Source organism: Somniosus microcephalus, chromosome 11 (genome assembly GCF_052327205.1).
Source record: "Somniosus microcephalus isolate GS21.2 chromosome 11, FLI_Smic_1.0, whole genome shotgun sequence".
In the NCBI taxonomy this organism is placed as follows: domain Eukaryota; kingdom Metazoa; phylum Chordata; class Chondrichthyes; order Squaliformes; family Somniosidae; genus Somniosus; species Somniosus microcephalus.
Genome location: NC_140997.1, coordinates 43,174,413 through 43,201,390, shown reverse-complemented (window position 1 = coordinate 43,201,390; position 26,978 = coordinate 43,174,413). Strand labels below are relative to the sequence as shown.

At 46.0% G+C, this 26,978-nt stretch overlaps 1 protein-coding gene across 1 annotated transcript in view; it reads left to right on the top strand.

Moving 5' to 3' along the window:
- LOC147110525 (acyl-coenzyme A synthetase ACSM3, mitochondrial-like) overlaps positions 1–26,977 on the top strand; it is a gene marked incomplete at its 3' end in the record, with an annotated part of 102,955 nt that extends 75,978 nt beyond the window's left edge. The window contains exons 5-6 of the mRNA XM_086002237.1: positions 14,381–14,524; positions 26,875–26,977. Of these exons, the coding sequence (XP_085858363.1) occupies positions 14,381–14,524; positions 26,875–26,977 (247 nt within the window). The remainder of the gene's footprint in view (positions 1–14,380; positions 14,525–26,874) is intronic.
- Between the last annotated feature and the right edge of the window lies 1 nt (position 26,978).

Below are 26,978 nucleotides of genomic sequence, written 5' to 3'. Positions count from 1 at the left end.
CCCATAGGGTCTGCTCTGACGACGGGAACAGTAATTAAAATAAAAGAAATTAGACGCGCAGAAAGCTGCGAGGAGCTGCAGTTTGCCACGGGGACTGCGGAGAGCGGCGTTGGCAGCAGCGCGGGGGGAAGTGCGTGAAGACCATAGGGCGTCGCCATCAAGGCATAAAAACGCCAGCAACAGCACTGGCAGCAGCGAAAAAGGCAGAAAGCGCGGGAGGCGCCATGTTAATCCAGCGGGGAAGAAGGCAAAGCGCGGGAGGCGCCATTTTGTTCAATCGGGGAAGAAGGCAAAGCGCGGGAGGCGCCATCTTAGATCTCCAAGATGCCGAAGACTAGCAATATCACTGCCTTCGATAATGCAATAGAAGACTGGACCACGTATGTGGAAAGAGTCGAAGTATATTGCAAGGCAAATGAAGTAGCCGATGAGAAAAAGGCATCGGTACTACTAAACTTAATGGGCGCAAGAACGTACGGCCTATTGCGGAACCTGATCACTCTAGTCAAACCGATGGAGAAGAGTTTTAACAAAATTGTTGATATCCTACAGGAGCACCTAAATCCTACACTGCTGCTGATAGCAGAAAGATTTAAATTCCACAAGAGAAATCAGCATAAAGATGAGAGCAATGCTGATTACCTTACGGAACTACGCAAGCTATCAAAGCACTGCCAGTTTGGAGCAGGACTGGCAGATACCCTACGGGACAAATTTGTCTGTGGACTCCTGAGTGAAGGAACCCAGAAGAGGTTACTCTCAGAGAAAGAGCTGACGCTAGATAAGGCTTTCAGCGTGGCAGTATCGTACGAAGCAGCAGCAAGGGGAGCTGTGGAAATACAGCAAAAGCCACAGGAATACGGCACCCATGAAATGACACGGGGATTTGAAAAATGTTATCGCTGCGGCAGAACAACCCATGACCAGAAGGACTGCTGGTCCAAGGACAAAACATGCAGGCAATGCGGAAAGATGGGACACATTGCACGAGTTTGCAGGTCCGGGAAGAAGACTAACGACAACAAAATTGGTATTTCAACAAGAACTGGGAACTCTTAAGGGCGTAACCGCCTCGATAAAAATAGAAGAGAATGCAATTCCCAAGTTTTTCAAAGCAAGACCGGTACCGTATGCAATTCGCCCAGCCGTCGAGACAGAGCTGGAGAATCTGGAGAATGCAGGCATGTTAACTAAGGTAGACTGGAGCGAGTGGGCGACACCCATCGTTCCTGTCATGAAGAAAACGTTAAAAAATAAGTCTGAGGAGCCAAGGAAGGTTCGCATCTGTGGGGACTTCAAGGTGACTGTGAACCCAGTCCTTCACACAGTACAGTATCCTCTTCCGAGGATAGAAGATATTTTCGCCTCACTATCTGGAGGGAAACGTTTTACAAAAATTGACCTAGCGCAAGCATATTTGCAGATGGAGGTTGAAGAATCCTCTAGGAAATATCTCACGATAAACACTCACAAAGGTCTTTACCAGTATAATCGACTGGTATTCGGAGTTGCATCAGCTCCGGCTATATGGCAAAGAGCGATGGAACAAGTCCTGCAAGGGATTCCGGGGACTCAGTGTTACTTGGACGACATCCTAGTGACAGGTGAAAATGACAGTGAACACCTTGCCAACCTAGAGCAGGTGCTCACTAGACTAAGAGAACATGGGCTACGAGCCAATCGCCCCAAGTGCGAGTTTTTTAAGAAACAAATATCGTATTGTGGCCACGTGATTGATGAAGAGGGGTTACATAAGTCCCCTGACAAAATTGAAGCGGTAGTTAAGGCTCCAACGCCTGAAAATGTGTCGCAACTGAGGTCATTCCTCGGATTGGTGAATTACTACCATAAGTTTTTGCCGAATTTGTCGACAATTCTGCACCCACTGAACGCCCTGCTACAAACTGGAGTAGCATGGAAATGGAGCGATGAATGTAAGCGGGCCTTTCAGAAGTGTAAAGGCCTGATCACTTCAAGAGAAGTATTGGCTCACTACAACCCATCACTACCGATAAGATTGGCGTGTGATGCGTCTCCCTACGGTGTTGGAGCGGTACTGTCACATAAATCCCTTGATGGTTCAGAGAGGCCGATAGCTTTTGCGTCACGCTCGTTAACTTCAGCCGAGCGTAACTACGCCCAGATTGACAGAGAGGCCCTCAGCCTGGTGTGGGGGGTGAAGAAGTTCAATCACTACCTGCACGGACAGAAATTTACTCTACTAACTGATCATCAACCTCTTGTCTCCATTTTCAACCCTAAGAAGGGCGTCCCAATAATGACAGCACAACGACTACAGAGGTGGTCCCTTTTCCTAGGGGCACACCAATATGACATCGAGTACAAAGGAACTAAACAGCATGGGAATGCTGATGGATTGTCGCGCCTACCGTTGCCGACGGTGGAAGAAGCACCTGCAGTGGATCCTGTGGAGATATTCCACTTGACCATAGTCGAATATCTGCCTGTGACGAATGCAAACATAGAAAAGGAAACACGAAATGACCCGACACTCTCCAGGGTCTATGATTTAACGGTGAAGGGATGGCCAGCACATGGCGAACCACTGTTGCCAGCATTCTCGCCGAGAAGAGAACAGCTGTCAGTGTGCCGAGGAACCTTGATGTGTGGATCCAGAGTAGTAATTCCACCCAAATTGAAGGATAGAGTGCTCAATGAGCTTCATGAGGGTCATCTGGGAGGGGTAAAAATGAAGAACTTAGCCAGAGCGTTTGTGTGGTGGCCGGGAATCGATAGAGAAATCGAAGAGATGACCAAGAGCTGTACAGGATGCCAGAAGGTCCAAAACGCCCCACCACAAGCCCCTCTACATCCACGGGAGTGGCCCTCATCTCCATGGCAAAGGGTACACATTGATTTTGCTGGTCCATTCATGGACTCGATGTTTTTAATTGCGGTGGATGCACATTCAAAGTGGCCAGAGGTAATAAAAATGTCCTCAACCACCACAGAAAAATCTATCACAGTCTTACGAACCATATTCGCCAGAAATGGGCTGCCTGAACAGATTTGCTCCGACAATGGACCACAGTTTGTGTCTGAAGAGTTCCGGAGGTTCTTAAAGAACAATGGTGTTAAGCATTACACATCCGCCCCATATCATCCAGCCACCAATGGATTGGCTGAGAGGTTCGTTCAAACATTCAAGAAGGCTATCAAGGCAATGTGTAATGAAGACATACCCCTACAACACAAGGTAGATAACTTCTTGTTTGCCTACTGGAATGCGACACGTGCGGTTACCAACCAAACTCCAGCCATGATGTTCTTCAATCGAAGACTAAGATGCTGCTTGGATTTGGTTAAGCCAAACATCAGAAGAGATGTGGAGAACAGACAGTTTCAGAATATGAATGAAAGGCCAACCAGGAGTTTCAAGCTAGGTCAACCAGTTTTGGCCCGGGACTACCGCACAGAGAAATGGCAGCCAGGAACGATCTGCACACGGCAAGGACCTCTAATGTATACCGTGGACGTTGGAGAGAGCATTGTAAGACGCCATGCTGACCAGATTCTAGAGTCACTGGAAAACGTCAAATCTACACCATGATCCTATACACCTGGTGATGAAACCGAAGTACCAATTGCATCTACCTCAGAATCGGTGATATTGGAAGCAGACGAACCAAACAACGACGTTGATCCCGAATCAACTTTGCCAGAAGAACCTGATACCCCAAAGAGGCGTTATCCGGACAGAATCAGGAAGCCTCCTCAAAGACTGAATTTATAATTGATTAACTTCAGCTAATGTATATAGCAACTGTAATTGTAAATATGTTATTTAATTATTAATCGAATGTTATGTACTGTTTAGCTAAAAGGGGAGGAATTGTAGTGTATGTACCTTGAAGAAGGAACTATCTTCTGCAGCCCCTGTATACTGCAGTACCAGTAGTGACCACCCCTGTATATAAGCCTGTGAAGTAACTTTGTATAGTAGTTCCAGTTTTGTCTCCATTCAGTAAACACCTGTTATAACCAACTTCTGCAGTCCGTGTCTCAATTAAACACGGACGTTACATCCACCTTATATATATTCAATGACCCAGCCTCCACAGCTCTCTGGGGCAGAGAATTCCACAGATTTACAACCCTCAGAGAATAAATTCCTCCTCATCTCAGTTTCAAATGGGCGACCCCTTATTCTGAAACTAGTTCTAGATTCCCCCATGAGGGGAAACATTTTTTTTTAATTTGCTTATGGGATTTGGGTGACACTGGCAAGATCAGCATTTATTGCCCATCCCTAGTTGCCCTTGGGAAGGCGGTGGTGAGCCATCTTCTTGAACTGCTGTAGTCCGTGTGGTGAAGGTACACCCACAGTGCTGTTAGGGAGGGAGTTCCAGGATTTTGAGCCAGCGACGATGAAGGAACGGCGATATACTTCCAAGTCAGGATGGTGTGTGACTTGGAGGGGAACTTGGAGGTGGTGGTGTTCCCATGCGTCTGCTGCCCTTGTCCTACTAGGTGGTAGAGTTCGCGGGTTTGGGAGGTACTGCCGAAGAAGCTACCACAGGGAGTGGTTGAAGCGAATAGTATATAGATGCATTTAAGGGGAGTCAAGACAAGCATATGAGGGAAAAGGGAATAGAGGGTTATGCTCATAGATTTAGATGAGGAAAGATGGGAGGAGGCTCATGTGGAGCATAAACCATGGACTGGTTGGGCCGAATGGCCTGTTTCTGTGACGTATATCCTATGTAAGCCTTGGCGAGTTGCTGCAGTGCATCTTGTAGATGGTACATACTGCAGCCACGGTATGCCGGTGGTGGAGGGAGTAAATGTTTAAGGTGGTCGATGGGGTGCCAATCAAGCGGGCTGCTTTGCCTTGGATGGTGTCAAGATTCTTGAGTGTTGTTGGAGCTGCATTCATCCAGGCAAGTGGAGAGTATTCCATCACACTCCTGACTTGTGCCTTGTAGATGGTGGAAAAGCTTTGGGGAGTCAGGAGGTGAGAGAGTAAACAGATGATTTAGAAATCTAATATCAAGGTGAGTAATGTGCATTATGCACATGAACATTCACTGGCTGCTGACATCAATCCCTATATGAGTGACTGCTGTATGCCAGGAGCATAGCGAACAAGGCAGATGAGCCGAGGGCACAGGTAGATACTTGGGACTATGATATTATAGCTATTACAGAGACATGGCTGAAAGAGGGGCAGGTATGGCAGCTCAACATTCCTGGTTACAGGATTTTCAGACGGGATAGAGATGGAGGTAAAAAGGGAGGGAGGGTTGCGGTATTGATTAAAGAAACTATTACAGCTGTGAGGAGGGATGATATGTTGGAGGGATCGTCAAACGAGGCCATATGGGTCGAATTGAAAAACAAGAAAGGGGCAATCACACTGCTGGGAGTGTACTACAGACCCCCAAACAGTGAGAGGGAGAGAAGAACAAATATGTAGACAAATTTCTAAGAAGTGCAAAAACTATAGGGCAGTAATAGTAGGGGATTTCAACTACCCCAATATTAACTGGGATAAAATTAGTGTGAAGGGTATAGAGGGTGTGGAATTCCTAAAATGCATCCAGGAGAACTTTTTTAGCCAGTATGTAGCAAGCCCAACAAGGGAGGGGGCGGTTCTGGACTTAGTATTAGGGAATGAAGCTGGGCAGGTAGAAGGCGTATCAGTGGAGGAGCATTTTGGTGCTAGTGACCATAATTCTGTTAGATTTAAAGTAGTTATGGAAAAGGACAAGGATAGACCCGGAATAAAAATTCTAAATTGGGGAAAAGCAAATTTTGCTAAGCTCAGAGGTGATTTAGCCATAGTGGACTGGGAACAGCTACTTGAAGGTAAATCAGTGTCAGAGCAGTGGGAGGCATTCAAGGAGGAGATCCGGAGGGTTCAGGCCAAATATGTGCCCTTAAAGAAAAAAGGTGGGACTAACAAATCTAGAGCCCCTGGATGTCTAGAGACATACAGGGTAGGATTTAAAAAAAACGGGAGGCGTATGACAGATACCGAGGGCTAAATACTCCAGAATCTTTAGAGGAGTACAGAAAGTGCAGGGGTGCAATTAAAAAGGATATTAGGAAAGCAAAGAGAGAGCATGAAAAATTCTTGGCAAGTAAAATTAAGGAAAACCCAAAGATGTTTTATAAATATATTAAGAGTAAGAGGATAACTAAAGAAAGGGTAGGGCCTATTAGAGATCGTGAGGGTAATCTGTGTGTAGAGGCGGGAGACGTCGGTAGGGTTCTTAATGAACACTTTACGTCTGTTTTCACAAAGGAGAGGGACGAAGCAGACATTGCTATCGGGAGGAGTGTGAAATATTAGATAAAATAAACATAGTGAGAGAGGAAGTATTAAGGGGTTTAGCAGCTTTAAAAATGGATAAGTCCCCAGGCCCGGATGAAATGTATCCCAGGCTGTTAAGCGAAGCAAAAGAGGAAAATGCAGAGGCCCTGACCATCATTTTCCAATCCTCCCTGGCTTCAGGTGTGGTGCTGGAGGACTGGAGGACTGCTAATGTGGTACCCTTGTTTAAAAAGGGAGAAAAGGATAGGCCGAGTAATTACAGGCCAGTCAGCTTAACCTTGGTGGTGGGAAAATTATTGGAAAGAATTCTGAAGGACAGGATAAATCTTCATTTCAAAAGACACGGATTAATCAAGGATAATCAGCACGGATTTGTTAAAGCAAGGTAGTGTCTGACAAACTTGATTGAATTTTTTGAGGAGGTAACAAGGAGGGTAGATGAGGGTAGTGCGTTTGATGTAGTGTATATGGACTTTAGCAAGGCTTTTGATAAGGTTCCACATGGCAGACTGGTCACGAAGTTAAAAGTCCATGGGATCCAGGGCAAAGTGTCAAGTTGGATTCAAAACTGGCTCGGAGACAGGAAGCAGAGGGTAATGGCTGACGGGTGTTTTTGTGACTGAAAGGCTGTTTCCAGTGGGGTTCCGCGGGGCTCAGTACTAGTTCCCTTGCTTTTTGTGGTATATATCAACGATCTAGACTTGAATATAGGGGCTATGATTAAGAAGTTTGCAGATGATACTAAAATTGGCTGTGTGGTTGATACTGAAGAAGGAAGCTGTAGACTGCAGGAAGATATCAATAAATTGGTCAGGTGGGCAGAACAGTGGCAAATGGAATTCAATCCGGAGAAGTGTGAGGTAATGCATTTGGTGAGGGCTAACAAGGAACGGGAATACACATTAAATGGTAGGACACTGAGTAGCGTAGAGGAACAAGGGGACCTTGGAGTGCATGTCCACAGATCCCTGAAGGCCAGGTAGATAAGGTGGTTAAGAAGGCATACGGAATGCTTGCCTTTATTAGCCGTGGCATCGAATACAAGAGCAGGGGGGTTATGCTTCAACTGTATAAAACACTAGTTAGGCCTCAGCTAGAATACTGCATGCAGTCCTGGTCACCAAATTACAGAAAAGATGTGATTGCACTAGAGAGGATACAGAGGAGATTTAGAAGGATGTTGCCAGGAATAGAGAATCTTAGCTATGAGGAAAGACTGGATGAGCTGGGTCTGTTTTCCTTGGAATAAAGGAGGCTGAGGGGAGACCTTATTGAGGTGTATAAAATTATGAGGGGCTAGATAAAGTGGTTAGAAAGGACCTATTTTCCTTAGCAGAGGGGTCAAAAACCAGGGGGCACAAATTTAAAGTAATTGGTGGAAGGTTTAGAGGGGATTTGAGGGGAAATTTCTTCACCCAGAGGGTTGTGGGGGTCTGGAACTCACTGCCTGAAAGAGTGGTAGAGGCAGAAACCCTAACCACATTTAAAAAGTACTTGGATGTGCACTTGGGATGCTGTAACCTGCAGGGCTACGGATGAAGAGCTGGGAAGTGGGATTAGGCTGGATAGCTCTTTGTTGGCCGGCGCGGACACGATGGGCCGAAATGGCCTCCATCCGTGCTGTAACTTTCTATGATTCTATGATGTGGCTGTATGAGATGTAATTGTGTCACCAGGTTGCTGAGATGTCCCCCTCTCCCCATCTCCCAGCACCAGCTGCTCTACAACTCCTGAGACCTCCAGGGCAATGTCCGCTGCTGGAGTCAATGTGGCAAATTATGGAGGGCCACCTCCGTTTCTCTCCCTCTCCTTAATCTGCGCTCTCTTCTGAAGAAGGGAAAGAAGAGATGTAACAAATGTGTAGGTTACATCTTTAGAGGGTGACTATGAGGGAGTATGGTGCCAATGCCAAAGTGCCAATGCAAAGTGGCCTCCTTGTGTGTTGTCAGTTGGTATGATTGCATTAGGATGAGGGTGAGTGTGAGGGGTGGTTAGTCAGATGGAGATGTGAGTATGTAGATAGAGAGGGATGGGTGGTTGTGCAAGGTATGTTGGTGTGCGTAATGACGTGCAGGAGTAGGTTTGGGATGGCAGAGTGATGGGGATGTGATGACAGGCACAGCAGGATAAAGTTGAGTGTGACTTTGCACTCACCTTTCCTAATCTCATGAGATCATTGAAGTGCTTCCGGCACTGAACCCAGGCCCGCCTCACCATATCCCTGCTGTTGACTGTGGTGTATGTAACTTGTTCCACCTTAAGAGAACTTAAGCCTGTTCCACCTTAAGAGATGTACTACTTTCTCTGGCTGCTGTATACATAATACCGGTGGTGACCACCGGTATATAAGTACTGTGTAGTGATATTGCTGTTAGTATTAGCCCTGACCTCCAACTAGTAAAGACCTGTTGAAACGTTATTCTTGTAGTCTGTGTCAGTAATTAATCTTAAATACAACTAGAACACACAGACTTAACAGTGGCGACGAGTCCGATTCTTACCCTGCGGCAGTTTATATCCACGGCGGCTTCGTCCACAGAACGGGCGTCGAAGAGAGGCATCCACCCTCATCACCCTGCTGGAAGACATGTCGCGCGGCAGGCATCGAGAACCCGGAGCGCAGAAGATATCCTGAACTAGAAGCCTCCATCAGCGGCAGTCAGCTATCTTCCTTCTACCTCGGTGGTGGGTAAGCCGGTCAGCGACGCGAGCAGAAAGTCGGCCGCGTTGGCTGTACAGACAGGGAGGGAAGACGGAGGAATAAGGGCGGTGAGATCGATCGCGACCGGAGATAAGGGCCGGGCCGCATTCGGGCCAAAAGGCGCAGCGCGGGGACATCGATCGCGGCTGGTGATAAGGGCCGGGCCGCATTCGGGCCAAAAAGGCGCAGCGTCTGGGGCGACTGAAGGCGCGAGAGCTGCAGTGAAGGCGAACGCAGCCGGTGCTAATAACCGGGCTGCAAGAAGGGCTGCGAGGCGCGACATTGGGGAAGCGCGAATGCCCGAGGGAGCCGCGGTGAAGCGGAGACAGCGTCGGGGGAGTTACTAACCGCTGGGAAAGGGGAGCAGCAGCGGCACGCCAAACGCCATTGCAGCCAGCGGGTGAAGAAGGCAAGCGCGGGAAAGACCGCCAAGCGCGGGAAACCGCCATTTTGTAGGCGGAGGACGAAGACAAGAGCGGGAAGCCGCCATCTTGGAAAAAGGGAAATCACTAATAAAAAAAAAAAATTGCAACGATGCCTAAACATGGGAACATTAATACCTTTGGTAGCGACATCGAAGATTGGGCCACGTATGTAGAACGCATACAAAATTATTGTAAAGCAAATAAAATCCTAAGATGATGAGAAAGCACTAACTTTATTACACTTAATGGGTGCGAAGACATACGGGCAATTGAAACACCTTTTATCACCAGATGAACCGGCGGAGAAGACGTTCGAGGAGATTGTTACTGTCCTGAGAAATCATCTAAACCCCACGCCGCTGATGCTAGCGGAACGATTTAAATTTTACAGCAGAAAGCAGCTGAAAGATGAAAGCAATGCTGAATATTTAATGGAATTGCGTAAGCTAGCAAAGTACTGTCAGTTTGGAACGGGACTAACAGATGCGCTAAGAGATAAATTTGTGTGTGGATTATTAAAAGAAGATACACAAAAGCGACTGCTCGAGGAGAATGAGCTGACGCTTGAGAAAGCGGTCACTATGGCAGCATCACACGAAGCTGCAGCGAGAGGCACGGCAGTAATGCAGCTACGGTCACCGGAACTCAGTACAAATCAATTGGTTTTGAGTACTGTAAAATGTTATCGTTGTGGAAAGACAACGCACGATCAGAACCAGTGTTGGTTTAAAAACCAAGAATGCAGAACGTGTGGCAGGCTTGGCCACATAGCTAAAGTATGCCAGTCAGGAAAGAAGACCAGCAACAAAAAGTCACCGCAAGGAAAATACATAAAGGTACACAAGGTGACAAAGAACAGTTCGAACGAACAGAAGTCAGATTCAGACGCCAGCAGTAATGAACTGGGTAGCTTAAGAGTACACAACGTTGGTAAGGATGCAGATCTCCAGACAATTTGGGTCACTCTTCAGATAGCAGGACTCCAAGTAAAGATGGAATTGGACACTGGATCGGCATTGACGGTCATGAATAAGAAAGATTACAAAAGGTTATTCTAACATATTCCCCTACGGGATACGGAGATTATATTGAAAACATACACGGGGCAAAGAGTGTACCCCATCGGAAAGATAGAGGTAAAAGTGGTCCACAAGGGCAAAGAAAGCCAAGTAATGGACTTATATGTGCTACCTGAAGGAGATCCACCACTACTGGGACGGGAGTGGATTAGGAAAATGAATATGGACTGGCACTCCTTAAAGGCACTAACGGTAGATTCCGGGGAAACAGATGTCAAACCTAAACGATTGTCCAGAATATTGGATGATGCTAAAGAGGTGTTCCAGCAGGGACTGGGAACACTGAGAGGAATTACGGCAAACATCAAGATTGATGAACATGCACACCCAAAATTTTTCAAAGCCAGACCGGTACCCTATGCAATACGACCTGCTGTAGAAGCGGAACTGGAAGCGCTAGAACGTTCAGGTGTACTGTCTAAGGTAGATTGGAGTGAGTGGGCTACGCCCATTGTTCCCGTTATGAAACGTCCTTCGAGCAACAAGCCAGGAGAACCAGGGAAGGTTCGCATCTGTGGAGACTTCAAGATCACCGTTAATCCGGTGCTTCACACGGTGCAGTATCCACTTCCGCGGATTGAGGATATTTTTGCTTCGTTGTCTGGTGGGAAACACTTCACCAAGATAGACCTGGCGCAGGCGTACTTGCAGATGGAGGTTGAAGAAGAGTCACGCCAGTACCTCACGATCAACACGCATAGAGGTTTGTACCGGTATAATAGGCTGGTTTTTGGAGTGGCATCGGCTCCAGCAATTTGGCAGAGGGCCATGGAGCAGGTATTACAGGGAATTCCAGGCACACAATGTTACCTGGACGATATTCTGATTACAGGAGATGGTGATGAAGAACACCTCGCAAACTTGGAACTGGTGCTCAACAGACTGAAAGAGTATGGACTTCGAGTTAATCGGCAGAAATGTGAGTTCTTTCAGAAGCGGATCTCGTACTGTGGTCATGTCATTGACCGGGAGGGGCTTCATAAGTCTCCTGACAAGATAGAGGCAGTTGTAAAGGCTCCCGCTCCGGATAATGTCTCTCAGTTGAGGTCGTTTCTAGGATTGATTAACTATTACCATAAGTTTCTACCGAATCTATCCACGGTACTGCACCCGCTGAACGCTCTTTTACAGAAGGGGGTACCATGGGAATGGAGCGAAAACTGTAAGAAGGCATTTTGCAAAAGCAAAGAATTGATCACCTCAGAGGAAGTGTTGGCTCACTTCAACCCGACACTGCCTATTCGGTTGGCTTGTGATGCTTCTCCATATCGTATTGGGGCAGTACTCTCACACAAGTTGCCAAATGGCACGGAAAGGCCAGTCGCGTTTGCATCCAGATCATTGACCTCCGCTGAGCGCAACTATGCGCAGATCGATAGGGAGGCTCTCAGCTTTGTATGGGGAGTGAAGAAGTTTAATCATTACCTGCAGGGCCAAAAATTCACACTTCTGACAGACCATCAGCCGTTGGTATCCATTTTTAACCCTAAGAAGGGTGTTTCGGTGATGACAGCACAGAGACTCCAGAGATGGTCCCTTTTCCTAGGGGCACATCAATATCAAATAGAATTCAAAGGTACAAAGCAGCATGGCAATGCTGATGGGCTGTCGCGCCTGCCACTACCTGAAGAAGAAGAGACGACGAAAGTTGACCCTGTTGAGTTATTTCATTCGACCATCATCGAGTGTTTACCAGTCACCAATGCAAGTATTGAAAGAGAAACCAGGAACGATCCGACACTGTCCCGAGTCTACGAGGTGACAGTGAAGGGATGGCCAACACATGGTGATCCTCTGTTACCGGCATTCTCGGCAAGGCGAGACCAGCTGTCCGTCTGCCATGGTACTTTGATGTACGGGACAAGAGTGATTATTCCTCCCAAGTTAAGGGAAAGAGTTCTAAAGGAACTGCATGAAGGTCATCTGGGGGGAGTTAAGATGAAAAGTCTTGCTAGGGCTTATGTATGGTGGCCGGGTATTGACCAACAGATAGAGGAGTTGACGAAAAGCTGCGCTGGGTGCCAAAAAGTGCAAAATGCACCTCCGATCGCACCGCTACACCCATGGGAATGGCCTTCAGCCCCATGGCAACGCGTACATATTGACTTTGCTGGTCCATTCATGGACTCCATGTTCCTAATTGCGGTGGACGCACATTCCAAATGGCCAGAAGTGATCAAGATGAATACCACTACTTCAGAAAAGACAATTGCGGCGTTAAGAACAATATTCGCAAGGAACGGATTGCCAGAACAGATATGTTCGGACAACGGACCACAGTTCGTGTCGGAAGAATTCCAAAAATTCTTAAAGAAGAATGGGGTGAAACATTATACCTCTGCCCCATATCATCCGGCGACAAACAGGTTGGCCGAGAGATTTGTCCAAACATTCAAAAAGGCAATAAAGGCCATGAACGATGATCAGATTCCGCTACAACACAAGGTGGACAATTTCCTAATGGCATATCGAAACGCCACTCATGCAGTAACTAACCAAAGTCCTGCCATGATGTTTTATAACAGGAGGTTGCGGTCCAGGTTGGACTTGTTAAAACCAAATGTGCGGAGGGAAGTGGAAAACAAACAGTTCCGGCATATTAATAACAAGACCACTCGAAGTTTCGACGTAGGACAACCAGTGTTGGCAAGGGACTATGGAAACGAAAAATGGCAGTCTGGAACAATTCGGGCCAGACAAGGACCTCTGATGTACACAGTAGATATTGGTAACAATGTGATAAGGCATCATGCGGATCAACTGGTAGAATCGAGAGCAAGGGTCGAACCCATGGTTGCGACAGAGACAACTGTGGAAGACGTTAATGAACCTGAAGCATCTACCTCGGCAGGGAATGTACCTGATGATGACGTCCAATACATAGGAAACCAACTAGAGGAGTCACCTCAGCAACAAGACTCAGAGACCACTGAAAGGTGTTATCCAACCCGAATCAGAAGGCCTCCTGAGAGACTGAACCTTTGAACTGTTTATACCTGAAGTTATATATGTATATATGTTATTATGTTATGTTAAATGGGGATATGACTGTTAAGCTAAAAAGGGAGGATTGTGGTATATGTAACCTGTTCCACCTTAAGAGAACTTAAGCCTGTTCCACCTTAAGAGATGTACTACTTTCTCTGGCTGCTGTATACGTAATACCGGTGGTGACCACCGGTATATAAGTACTGTGTAGTGATATTGCTGTTAGTATTAGCCCTGACCTCCAACTAGTAAAGACCTGTTGAAACGTTATTCTTGTAGTCTGTGTCAGTAATTAATCTTAAATACAACTAGAACACACAGACTTAACATTGACCTCCTCTGCAATTTGCAGTCAGGCTCTTTTAGTCTCCTGGGGAGGTCTCTTGTGCCCATCAGAAAGAGAGAGGACCTCCCTGCGTGCTCTGACTCCCTCCACAAGAATATGTAGGGAGTCATCTGAGAACCTGGGTGCAGCTCTGTGTCTCTGTGAAGCCATCTGTGCAAGGCTCAGCAATAACCAGATGGTGATATGTACTGCCTACACACTCCTAGATGAACCTTCAAATGCAATGTGGCCAAGGCTGCTTTAAATATCACGGCTGGAAATGAGTCATCGATGATGTCATCAGACCCACAGTATTTAACAGGGCTGGGAAACGCGCAGGCCTGCCTTAATAGACGCCATTAAGGGAAAGTCGCTCTGAGGAGCGGGGTGAAAAGAAGAACGGGGTTCCGAGCCGCCACGCTGACCGTGCACCCAACCCACCCTGGTAATGAAAATTCCAGCCTTTGCTTTAAAAAAAATTTAAAGTAACTCTTTATCCAAATCTTTTTTTTCTTGAAAAAATGGTTAAAAAAATTGACAATGGTCTTAATTTTATCTCCTAAGAAATGCATCAGCTAACCACAAATGTGCAAATACCAAGAGTTTGGACCCAATGGCCATTTTCTTTACCAGCGGAACCACAGGATCTCCTAAAATGGCCCTACACACCCACTGCAGTTATGGAATAGGCCTTACAGTGAATGGAAGGTCAGAGAACCAATTCATGTATTATATAATAGCAAAATACTGCAGATGCTGGGAATCCGAAATAACAACAGAAAATGCTGGAAAAACTCAGCAGGCCAGGCAACATCCGTGGAGAGAAATTAGAGTTGACGTTTCGGGTTGAAACCCTTTTTCAAAACTGGAAAGGAAATAAAATAGATCGAAGGCAGGGCTGCGATAGAACATCTTCCGATTAGGCACTTTGCAGCCTTCCGGACTCAATATCGAGTTCAACAATTTCAGATCATAACCTCGGCCCCTATTACATTTTTTACTTATATTTTTTTCCACCCCTTTGTTTTGGGTCTTCCCTTCCCCCCCCCCCCCCACCCTTTCCTTTTTTTTTCTCTCTCCCACATGGCAGCTCTGCCTCATCCTGCCAATACACTTCACACCTAATCTCAGCCATCTTTTGCCTCCACTTGTCCTATTACCATCTCGTCTGGTTTTGAATACCTCAATGTCTCTTTTACTTCTTTTGTTCTATCGCAGCCCTGCCTTCGATCTATTTTATTTCCTTTCCAGTTTTGAAAAAGGGTTTCGACCCGAAACGTCAACTCTAATTTCTCTCCACGGATGTTGCCTGGCCTGCTGAGTTTTTCCAGCATTTTCTGTTGTTATTTCATGTATTGTATATGTAACTTGGCAACGTAAAATCTGCAACTTGGGAGATTTTCTGTTACCAACAAAATATGTTGTGGAGTTCTATTAAAGCTTAAGCCTAAATTATTAATGACAAATATTTTTGTTGTGGCAAATAATGGGTTCACTATTTATTTTTCTTATTACTGTATTTATTGTCTCCCTGGACTACATGCCACCACAGAGAGGCAACCTGCTCACAGGCCACTGCTAGTGACTTTCTATAACCATCTACAAAGCAGTGAGCCTGAGAATCTGCCAGATGGTAACTTTACAACTTGTGTTGTTAACAAAATAAATCCCAAGTCCTAAACTGTACAATTGAGGACTAGAAACAGTCAGTGGTGGAGAAAATGGCCTTGTTGCACCCGTTTTCCGGGTGGAAAATAGGGGAAAGGAGCAATTTTGTAGGGCTATGTCCCGCACCCAAGGGACGCCTGCAATATGTTATATTGGCCTTGGACGATAGCCAGGTGTCCTGGGCGGCCGCCTTAAACTGGTGTTAGGCCCCTTGCATATGTTAACGAGGGGCCTAGCATCTGTTTAAAGACCAATTGCAGAAATTGGGCCGCGCTGAGCAGAGCAAGTGGCAGGCCTGCTACACTCAGGTTTTCCAGCCTCTGCTGCAGCCTAACCAGTGGCCGCCAACAAACAGGTAAGGTTATTTTTATATTGTCTTGACATCAAGCCAAGAGGAGCAGGAGTGCTCCCCCCAGCTCCACACCACTCCTGAGGGCTGCTGCTAGGCTGCACTATCCCCCCTCCCATTCTCCTCCACCTCCTCCCAAGAACTAATTGAGGGCTACTGCCGGTGAAGCAGACGCCCCAAGTTGTTCATCTTAAAACCGTCTTTGGAGGCGTGATGTTGACCGCAGCTCGCTGGTAATATTGAAATGAGGCCCAAGGCCCACTTTCGGCAAGCCTCAGGCTTTCAGCTTCTGGAGTGTAACTCGCACCCGCCATTCTGCGCCCGAAAACAGGCCTAAATGAATTTTTAACACAGTGTGTTTCATTTATGAGCACTGCACCTAATGTTCACATTTATATGGGGAAATTGGAGTGGGAGAGGTAATCCCATATTCTATGTGTATTTGATGCTGGCTATTTGCATTGCATATATGTACAGCGCATTGCGGGTCCAAAAATTTGAAGGCAGATCACTATATGTACAGACAAGTCACAGAACAAATATGTAATTGTGAATTAGAAAGCTGAGATTGCATGTGTTCTGTGTCCGTTTGGTATACAGCGGCATAAGGATTTCCATGTTTTGAACCCTAAGAGGTTATATGTGTTCACTGTCAAAATTAAAACATGCTCTGTTAAAGCAGACATTTTCTTTAATACCTAATTTTACTTTGGCATCAAGGACTTGTTCCTTAATTTGTTAGTATGTGTAAGCTCACGATTAATGACTTTGAAATCAATCACTTCGGCCATGATTCCTGCTGCAATTTTACTCTTGCAAAATTGTCTTCTATTTTCTTTTCCACCCTTCCTCTCCACCAGCCATGCTGGGGTGCAACTCCACAGCCAGAATCAATAATCTGTTACTGTACCCAAGTGACTTTTCTTCTTGTGAGAGTCTAGACAGTGACTGCTGGTGAGCTATTTGATTGTGGAATCCATCACAGTCAAACCTGACCCTGTCCTGACATAAGAACATAAGAAATAGGAGCAAGAGAAGGCCATTTGGCCCCTCGAGCCTGCTCCGCTATTCAAGAAGATCATGGCTGATCTGATCTTGGCCTCAACTCCACTTCCCTGCCCGCTCCCCATAACCCATGAGTCCCTTATCGTTCAAAAATCTGTCTATCTCCACCTTAAATATATTCAATGACCCAGCCTCCACAGCTCTCTGGGGTGGAGAATTCCACAGATTCATGACTCTCTGAGAGAAGAAATTCCTCCTCATCTCCATTTTAAATGGGCGACCCCTTATTCTGAAATTGTTCCCCCTAGTTCTAGATTCCCCCACGAGGGGAAACATCCTCTCTGCATCTACCTTGTCAAGCCCCCTCAGCATCTTATATGTTTCAAAAGGATCACCTCTCATTCTTCTAAACTCCAATGAGTATAGGCCCAACCTGCTCAACCTTTCTTCATAAGACAACCCTTTCATCTCAGGAATCAATCTAGTGAACCTTTTCTGAACTGCCTCCAATGCAAGTATATCCCTCCTTAAATAAGGAGACCAAAACTGTACGCAGTACTCCAGGTCCGATCTCACCAATACTCTGTACAGTTGTAGCAGGACTTCCCAACTTTTATACTCCAACCCCCTTGCAATAACGGCCAACATTCCATTTGCCTTCCTAATTACTTGCTATACCTGCATGCTAACTTGTTGTGTTTCATGTACAAGGACCCCCAGATTCCTCTGTACTGCAGCATTTTGTAATCTCTCTCCATTTAAATAATAATTTGCTTTTTTATTTTTTCTACCAAAGTGGATAACCTCACAATTTCCCACATTATACTCCATCTGCCAAATTTTTGCCCACTCACTTCGCCTATCTATATCGGTAGCAGATTCTTTGTGTCCTCTTCACAACTTGCTTTCCCACCTATCTTTGTATCATCAGCAAATTTGGCTACATTACACTCAGTCCCTTCATCCAAGTCATTAATATAGATTGTAAATAGTTGAGGCCCCAGCACTGATCCCTGTGGCACCCCACTAGTTACAGTTTACCAACCGGAAAATGACCCATTTATCCCGACTTTCTGTTAGTTAACCAATCCTCTATCCATGCTAATATATTACCCCCAACCCCATGAGCTCTTATCTTGTGCAGTAACCTTTTATGTGGCACCTTATTGAATGCCTTTTGGAAATCCAAGTACACTACATCTACTGGTTCTCCTTTATCCACCCTGCTCGTTACATCCTCAAAGAACTCCAGCAAATTTCCCTTTCATAAAACCATGCTGACTCTGCTTGACTTAATTATGATTTTCTAAATGTTCTGCTACTACTTCTTTAATAATAGACTCCAGCATTTTCCCAACAACAGATGTTAGGCTAACTGGTCAATAGTTTCCTGCTTTCTGTCTCCCTCCTTTCTTAAATAGGGGCATTACATTTGCAGTTTTTCAATCTGCTAGGACCTCTCCAGAATCCAGGGAATTTTGTTAGATTGCAACCAATGCATCCACTATCTCTGCAGCCACTTCTTTTAAAACCCTAGCATGCAAGCCATCTGGTCTAGGGGACTTGTCCACCTTTACTCCCATTATTTTGCCAAGTACTTTTTCTCTAGTGATATTGATTGTTTTAAGTTCCCCCCTCCCTATAGCCCCTTGATTATCTATTATTGGGATGCTTTTAGTGTCTTCTACTGTGAAGACCGATACAAAATATTTGTTCAAAGTCTCTGCCATTTCCCTGTTTCCCATTATTAATTCCCCAGTCTCATCCTCTAAGGGACCCATGTTTACTTTAGCTACTCTCTTCCTTTTTATATACCTGTAGAAGCTCTTACTGTTTGTTTTTATATTTCTTGCTAGCTTACTCGCATAATCTATCTTCTCTCTATTATTTTTTTAGCCACCCTTTGCTGGTATCTAAAAATTTCACAATCGCCTGACCTACCACTAATCTTCGCAACATTGTATGCCTTTGCTTTCAATTTGATACCATCCTTTACTTCCTTAGTTAGTCACGGGTGGTTCATCCTTCTCTTAGAGTCTTTCCTTCTCACTGGAATATATCTTTGCTGAGAGTTATGAAATATCTCCTTAAATGTCTGCCACTGCTTATCTACTGTTTTACCCTTTAATCTATTTTCCCAGTCAACTTTAGCCAACTCTGCCTTCATACCTTTGTAATTGCCTTTATTTAAGTTCAGGACACTGGTTTGAGACCCAACTTTCTCACCCTCAAACTGAATTTGAAATTCAACTGTAGGGGGTTTTGGTTTGGGGTTTGTGTCTGGCCAGTCAGGCGTATCTGAGCTTCTCCAGCCCCGTGCGGTTCGAATCGCTTCCCCTCTGGTTCTGACCACCAGACTTACTACGAGCAGCAATATAAACAAAACGGGACCAGTGGTTTGGTGCAAAGAAAACCAATGTTTATTAAAATAGAGAAAATTAAACACTATACAGAGAAAATCACTATGTATGTAACACAATTACACTTAGCGGGGGAGGAGAAACGGACACATCGAGAGAAAATGACTAAAATGATAATTTTAGCAATCCCCTTAACTCCCACCCTTTACACCTATCTAAGCTGTCTTGCGATGGGCCAGAAAGTTTATGCTCACCAGTTTTGGATGTTAGAACGCCTGCTCCGTGCCCCGTTGCCTGCCGATGTCTTTAGGGCTTTCACCACCCAGAGCAGAGATACCCCAGTGATTTAAAATGTAACTGCGGGTATCCTGCTTCCCTTGGACGGGCTCTTCGTCGTCGAACTTCTTGATGGTAAGGCAGGGCACCGGAGTCCAGGCGAGAGAGAGAGAGAGATGGCTTCCCGAGGGGCTAGTTATACCCCTTTCTGGGAGCCCTTATCACCTGTCAGATCAGCTTGTTTCTTTGTCTGACCTGAACGTGTTGAAGATGATACAAAGGAAACCGGTCTGGGCCCATCGCCCTGGATGGCCGGTTAATCGGTCTTTAAACGTCCCATAAGTGTTTTCCTTTGTGTAACTGGTCTTGTGATGGGGCCATTCCAGTTTTAATGCCCCGTTGATCATTTCCAAACAGTGTTGAAGTCAGCTAACGAAGGTCTGAATGCAGCTATTACCCGCTGATTATCTGTGCAAACGGCCTTGATGGGTTTTAATCAGAGGCCCGAATGCCACTGTTTGCTTCTCATACATAAATGCAGAAGGACTGTCCGCCTTCTAATTTCTGGAACATTCCTTCTTTGTCAGCCCAAAACTGAAACTTACAGGCCTTGGCCATGAGGTTGACCGCAGCCATCTTGTTGAGCCCTGGATTTTAAACTCAGTCCTGTAGTGTATGTACCTTGAAGAAGGAACTATATTCTGCAGCCCCTGTATACTGCAGTACCAGTAGTGACCACCCCTGTATATAAGCCTGTGAAGTAACTTTGTATAGTAGTTCCAGTTTTGTCTCCATTCAGTAAACACCTGTTATAACCAACTTCTGCAGTCCGTGTCTCAATTACACACGGACATTACATTGGCGACGAACAGATCCGAACTTATCTACAGTTCTGCACCACCTCACGGGGATCCATCCCTGAAGCGAATTTATTAGAGGTCGAAGCCAGAAGGAAGAAATCCAAAAAGAAAAAAAAACAAACAGAAGAAATGGGCGTCGACCGTGGGCAACCGCCCTCTGATTCATCGAATTAGAAGATTTGCAGGAGAGGCTGTCGAGAGCTGGGCTTGGTTATCCAGTCTATGGTGTTCCAGCTAATCGGGCTGGTGGCAGGTAGTACACTGATCCTTCCTGGGCTGCGGCGGGCTAGAGCTCGATCGGGTGGTTTTTCAACGGGGCCGAGCAGCGTTGTCGGGAAGAGGAGAGAGAGAGAGAGGGTGGAGCACACAGAGCGCGGCCGGTGCTACGAAGCCGGGCAGCATACAGACCCGAGAAGAGGGAGGGAAGTGTCCCATAGGGTCTGCTCTGACGACGGGAACAGTAATTAAAATAAAAGAAAAAGAAATTAGAAGCGCAGAAAGCCGCGAGGAGCTGCAGTTTGCCACGGGGACCGGGGAGAGCGGCGTCGGCAGCAGCGCGGGGGGAAGCGCGCGAAGACCATAGGGTGTCGCCATCAAGGCATAAAAACGCCAGCAACAGCGCTGGCAGCAGCGGAAAAGACAAAGCGTGGGAGGCGCCATCTTAATCCAGCGGGGAAGAAGGCAAAGCGCAGGAGGCACCATTTTGTTCAATCGGGGAAGAAGGCAAAGCGCAGGGAGGCACCATCTTAGATCTCCAAGATGCCGAAGACTGGCAATATCACTGCCTTCAATAATGCAATAGAAGACTGGACCACGTATGTGGAAAGAGTCGAAGCATATTGCAAGGCAAATGAAGTAGCTGATGAGAAAAATGCATCGGTACTACTAAACTTAATGGGCGCAAGAACGTACGGCCTATTGCGGAACCTGATCACTCCAGTCAAACTGATGGAGAAGAGTTTTAACGAAATTGTTCATATCCTACAGGAACACCTAAATCCTACACCGCTGCTGATAGCAGAAAGATTTAAATTCCACAAGAGAAATCAGCATAAAGATGAGAGCAATGCTGATTACCTTACGGAACTACGCAAGCTATCAAAGCACTGCCAGTTCGGAGCAGGACTGGCAGATACCCTACGGGACAAATTTGTCTGTGGACTCCTGAGTGAAGGAACCCAGAAGAGGTTACTCTCAGAGAAAGAGCTGACGCTAGATAAGGCTTTCAGCGTGGCAGTATCGTACGAAGCAGCAGCAAGGGGAGCTACGGAAATACAGCAAAAGCCACAGGAATACGGCACCCATGAAATGAGACGGGGATTTGAAAAATGTTATCGCTGCGGCAGAACAACCCATGACCAGAAGGACTGCTGGTCTAAGGACAAAACATGCAGGCAATGCGGAAAGATGGGACACATTGCACGAGTTTGCAGGTCCGGGAAGAAGACTAATGACCACAAGAAGACTACTAAGGAAAAGTACAGGAAAGTACAAAAGATGACGGACAGTAGTTCCGAAGACCAGAAGAGCGATAGTGAATCTGGGAACAAGAGACTAAGCTGTCTCAAACTACACAACGTAATCACAAAAGAGGATCACCGAACCATTTGGGTCACCCTCACGACAGCAGGGTCCCAAGTCAAAATGGAATTGGATACAGGATCAGCCCTGACCATCATGAATTGACGAGACTACGAGCGGTTATTCTCACACATACCCTTGAAAGACACATCCATTGTCTTGAAGACATATACGGGGCAGAAAGTATACCCCAGAGGGAAAATAAGGGTGCCTGTCGAATACAACGGCAAGGAAATACAGAAATTGTATCTGTACATACTGCAAGATGGTGGACTACCGTTATTGGGACGTGAATGGATCAGAAAGATAAGTTTAGACTGGCACTCCATTCAGGCACTGACTGTAGCTGGTAAAAAGGATGAAGACGTCATACCTGGACGATTGTCAAAAATCTTGGCAACGCTAAAGAGGTATTTCAACAAGAACTGGGAACTCTTAAAGGCGTAACCGCCTCGATAAAAATAGAAGAGAATGCAATTCCCAAGTTTTTCAAAGCAAGACCGGTACCGTATGCAATTCGCCCAGCCATCGAGGCAGAGCTGGAGAATCTGGAGAATGCAGGCATGTTAACTAAGGTAGACTGGAGCGAGTGGGCGACACCCATCGTTCCTGTCATGAAGAAAACGTTAAACAATAAGTCTGAGGAGCCAAGGAAGGTTCGCATCTGTGGGGACTTCAAGGTGACTGTGAACCCAGTCCTTCACACAGTATGCTCTTCCGAGGATAAAAGATATTTTCGCCTCACTATCTGGAGGGAAATGTTTTACAAAAATTGACCTAGCGCAAGCATATTTGCAGATGGAGGTTGAAGAATCCTCTAGGAAATGTCTCACGATAAACACTCACAAAGGTCTTTACCAGTATAATCGACTGGTATTCGGAGTTGCATCAGCTCCGGCTATATGGCAAAGAGCGATGGAACAAGTCCTGCAAGGGATTCCGGGGACTCAGTGTTACTTGGACGACATCCTAGTGACAGGTGAAAATGACAGTGAACACCTTGTCAACCTAGAGCAGGTGCTCACTAGACTAAGAGAACATGGGCTACGAGCCAATCACCCCAAGTGCGAGTTTTTTAAGAAACAAATATCGTATTGTGGCCACGTGATTGATGAAGAGGGGTTACATAAGTCCCCTGACAAAATTGAAGTGGTAGTTCAGGCTCCAGCGCCTGAAAATGTGTCGCAACTGAGGTCATTCCTCGGATGGGTGAATTACTACCATAAGTTTTTGCCGAATTTGTCCACAATTCTGCACCCACTGAACGCCCTGCTACAAACTGGAGTAGCATGGAAATGGAGCGATGAATGTAAGCGGGCCTTTCAGAAGTGTAAAGGCCTGATCACTTCAAGAGAAGTATTGGCTCACTACAACCCATCACTACCGATAAGACTGGCGTGTGATGCATCTCCCTACGGCGTTGGAGCGGTACTGTCACATAAATCCCTTGATGGTTCAGAGAGACTGATAGCTTTTGCGTCACGCTCGTTAACTGCAGCCGAGCGTAACTACGCCCAGATTGACAGAGAGGCCCTCAGCCTGGTGTGGGGGGTGAAGAAGTTCAATCACTACCTGCACGGACAGAAATTTACTCTACTAACTGATCATCAACCTCTTGTCTCCATTTTCAACCCTAAGAAGGGCGTCCCGATAATGACAGCACAACGGCTACAGAGGTGGTCCCTTTTCCTAGGGGCACACCAATATGACATTGAGTACAAAGGAACTAAACAGCATGGGAATGCTGATGGATTGTCGCGCCTACCGTTGCCGACGGTGGAAGAAGCACCTGCAGTGGATCCTGTGGAGATATTCCACTCGACCATAGTCGAATGTCTACCTGTGACGAATGCAAACATAGAAAAGGAAACACGAAATGACCTGACACTCTCCAGGGTCTGTGATTTAACGGTGAAGGGATGGCCAGCACATGGCGAACCACTGTTGCCAGCATTCTCGCCGAGAAGAGAACAGCTGTCAGTGTGCAGAGGAACCTTGATGTGTGGATCCAGAGTAGTAATTCCACCCAAATTGAAGGATAGAGTGCTCAATGAGCTTCATGAGGGTCATCTGGGAGGGGTGAAAATGAAGAACTTAGCCAGAGCGTTTGTGTGGTGGCCGGGAATCGATAGAGAAATCGAAGAGATGACCAAGAGCTGTACAGGATGCCAGAAGGTCCAAAACGCCCCACCACAAGCCCCTCTACATCCATGGGAGTGGCCCTCATCTCCATGGCAAAGGGTACACATTGATTTTGCTGGTCCATTTATGGACTCGATGTTTTTAATTGCAGTGGATGCACATTCAAAGTGGCCAGAGGTAATAAAAATGTCCTCAACCACCACAGAAAAAACTATTGCAGTCTTACGAACCATATTCGCTAGAAATGGGCTGCCTGAACAGATTTACTCCGACAATGGACCACAGTTTGTGTCTGAAGAGTTCCGGAGGTTCTTAAAGAACAATGGTGTTAAGCATTACACATCCGCCCCATAACATCCAGCCACCAGTGGATTGGCTGAGAGGTTCGTTCAAACATTCAAGAAGGCTATCAAGGCAATGTGTAATGAAGACATACCCCTACAACACAAGGTGGATAACTTTTTGTTTGCCTACCGGAATGCGACACATGCGGTTAACAACCAAACTCCAGCCATGATGTTCTTCAATCGAAGACTACGATGCCGCTTGGATTTGGTTAAGCCAAACATCAGAAGAGATGTGGAGAACAGGCAGTTTCAGAATATGAATGAAAGGCCAACCAAGAGTTTCAAGATAGGTCAACCAGTTTTGGCCCGGGACTACCGCACAGAGAAATGGCAGCCAGGAACGATCTGCACACGGCAAGGACCTCTAATGTATACCGTGGACGTTGGAGAGAGCATTGTAAGACGCCATGCTGACCAGATTCTAGAGTCACTGGAAAACGTCAACTCCACACCACGATCCGATACACCTGGTGATGAAACCGAAGTACCAATTGCATCTACCGCAGAATCGGTGATATTGGAAGCAGACGAACCAAACAACAACGTTGATCCCAAATCAACTTTGCCAGAAGAACCTGATACCCCAAAGAGGCGTTATCCGGACAGAATCAGGAAGCCTCCTCAAAGACTGAATTTATAATTGATTAACTTCAGCTAATGTATATAGCAACTGTAATTGTAAATATGTTATTTAATTATTAATCAAATGTTATGTACTGTTTAGCTAAAAGGGGAGGAATTGTAGTGTATGTACCTTGAAGAAGGAACTATCTTCTGCAGCCCCTGTATACTGCAGTACCAGTAGTGACCACCCCTGTATGTAAGCCTGTGAAGTAACTTTGTATAGTAGTTCCAGTTTTGTCTCCATTCAGTAAACACCTGTTATAACCAACTTCTGCAGTCCGTGTCTCAATTACACACGGACATTACAAGTCCAGCCAGGGTTTCTTCAATAAGCCAAAAGTAAATCTTCGGGGGAGACATGAAATTTGTGAATCCTTTCACAACCATGCTTTGATTAGTCTTTCCTAGAGGATCCTTTATTATGAGATCATTTATTAATTCTGTCTCATTAGACAGTCCCAGATCTAAGGTAGCCTGCTCCCTGGTTGGTTCCACAACGTATTGTTCTAAGAAACCATCCCGAATATACTCTATGAACTCTTCCTCAAGGTTACCTTGGCCAATTTGATTTGTCTAATCAATATGAATATTAAAGTCGCCCATGATTATTGCAGTACCTTTCTTACAAGCCTCCATTATTTCTTGATTTATGCTCACCTGGCATCCACACATGTATATTTCAGCAGAGGTCAAGGATGCTAATAAGGAGTGGAAACCTTGCGTCATTTTTCATTGTATTTTATTCTCTCCTCCCTCTCTTTCTCACTTCACCCACCCATGCAGTGACAACCAAGTCGCTTATGTTGGCCATCAGCTAATTTATCAAGATCAGGAATTGAATCTGGAATCTTAATAGTCATTAAGTGCCACACCGCATTTACTCACTGTGCCTTTTGGGTACTAGGCTCCCTATATTTCAATGACATGGATTTTATTATCATAGGGATTTTATTTTGCCTGGATCCAAATGGAAGTGAATGGCAGCATTAGCTAGGTTTCCAAAAATATATTTTGTTTAATTCATTCATGGGATGTGGGCGTCGCTGGCAAGGCCAGCATTTATTGCCCTTGAGAAGGTGGTGGTGAGCCGCCTTCTTGACCGCTGCAGTCCATGTGGTGAAGGTACTCCCAGCGATGATGAAGGAACGGCGATATACTTCCAAGTCCGGATGGTGTGTGACTTGGAGGGGAACTTGGAGGTGGTGGTGTTTACATGAGTCTGCTGCCCTTGTCCTTCTAGGTGGAAGAGGTCACGGGTTTGGGAGGTGCTGCCAAAGAAGCCTTGGCGAGTTGCTGCAGTGCATCTTGTAGAAGGTACACACTGCAGCCACAGTATGCCAGTGGTGGAGGGAGTGAATATTTAAGGTGGTGGATGGGGTACCGATCAAGCAGGTTGCTTTGTCCTGGATGGTGTCGAGCTTCTTGAGTATTGTTGGAGCTGCACTCATCCAGGAAAGTGGAGAGTATTCCATCACACTCCTGACTTGTGCCTTGTAGATGGTGGAAAGGCTTTCGGGAGTCAGGAGGTGAGACACTCACCGCAGAATACCTAGCCTCTGACCTGCTCTTGTTGCCACAGTATTTATGTCGCTGGTCCAGTTAAGTTTCTGGTCAATGGTGACCCCCAGGATGTTGCTAGTGGGGGATTCAGCGATGGTAATGCCGTTGAATGTCAAGGGGTGGTGGTTAGACACTCGCTTGTTAGAGATAGTCATTGCCTGGCATTCATGTGGCGCGAATGTTACCTGCCGCTTATCAGCCCAAGCCTGAACGTCATCCAGGTCTTGTTGCATGTTTGGTTATAATCCAGTGGGCAGAAGGTTGATTATGGTAATGCCTCTACCAGGTTCTGGTTGGATCTCACTCCCTCAGATGTGATGTGGAATACATCAGACACTGGCTGGGCTAAGTCTGCATGGAGCAGCATCTTCTCTCCATGGATTCAAGGAT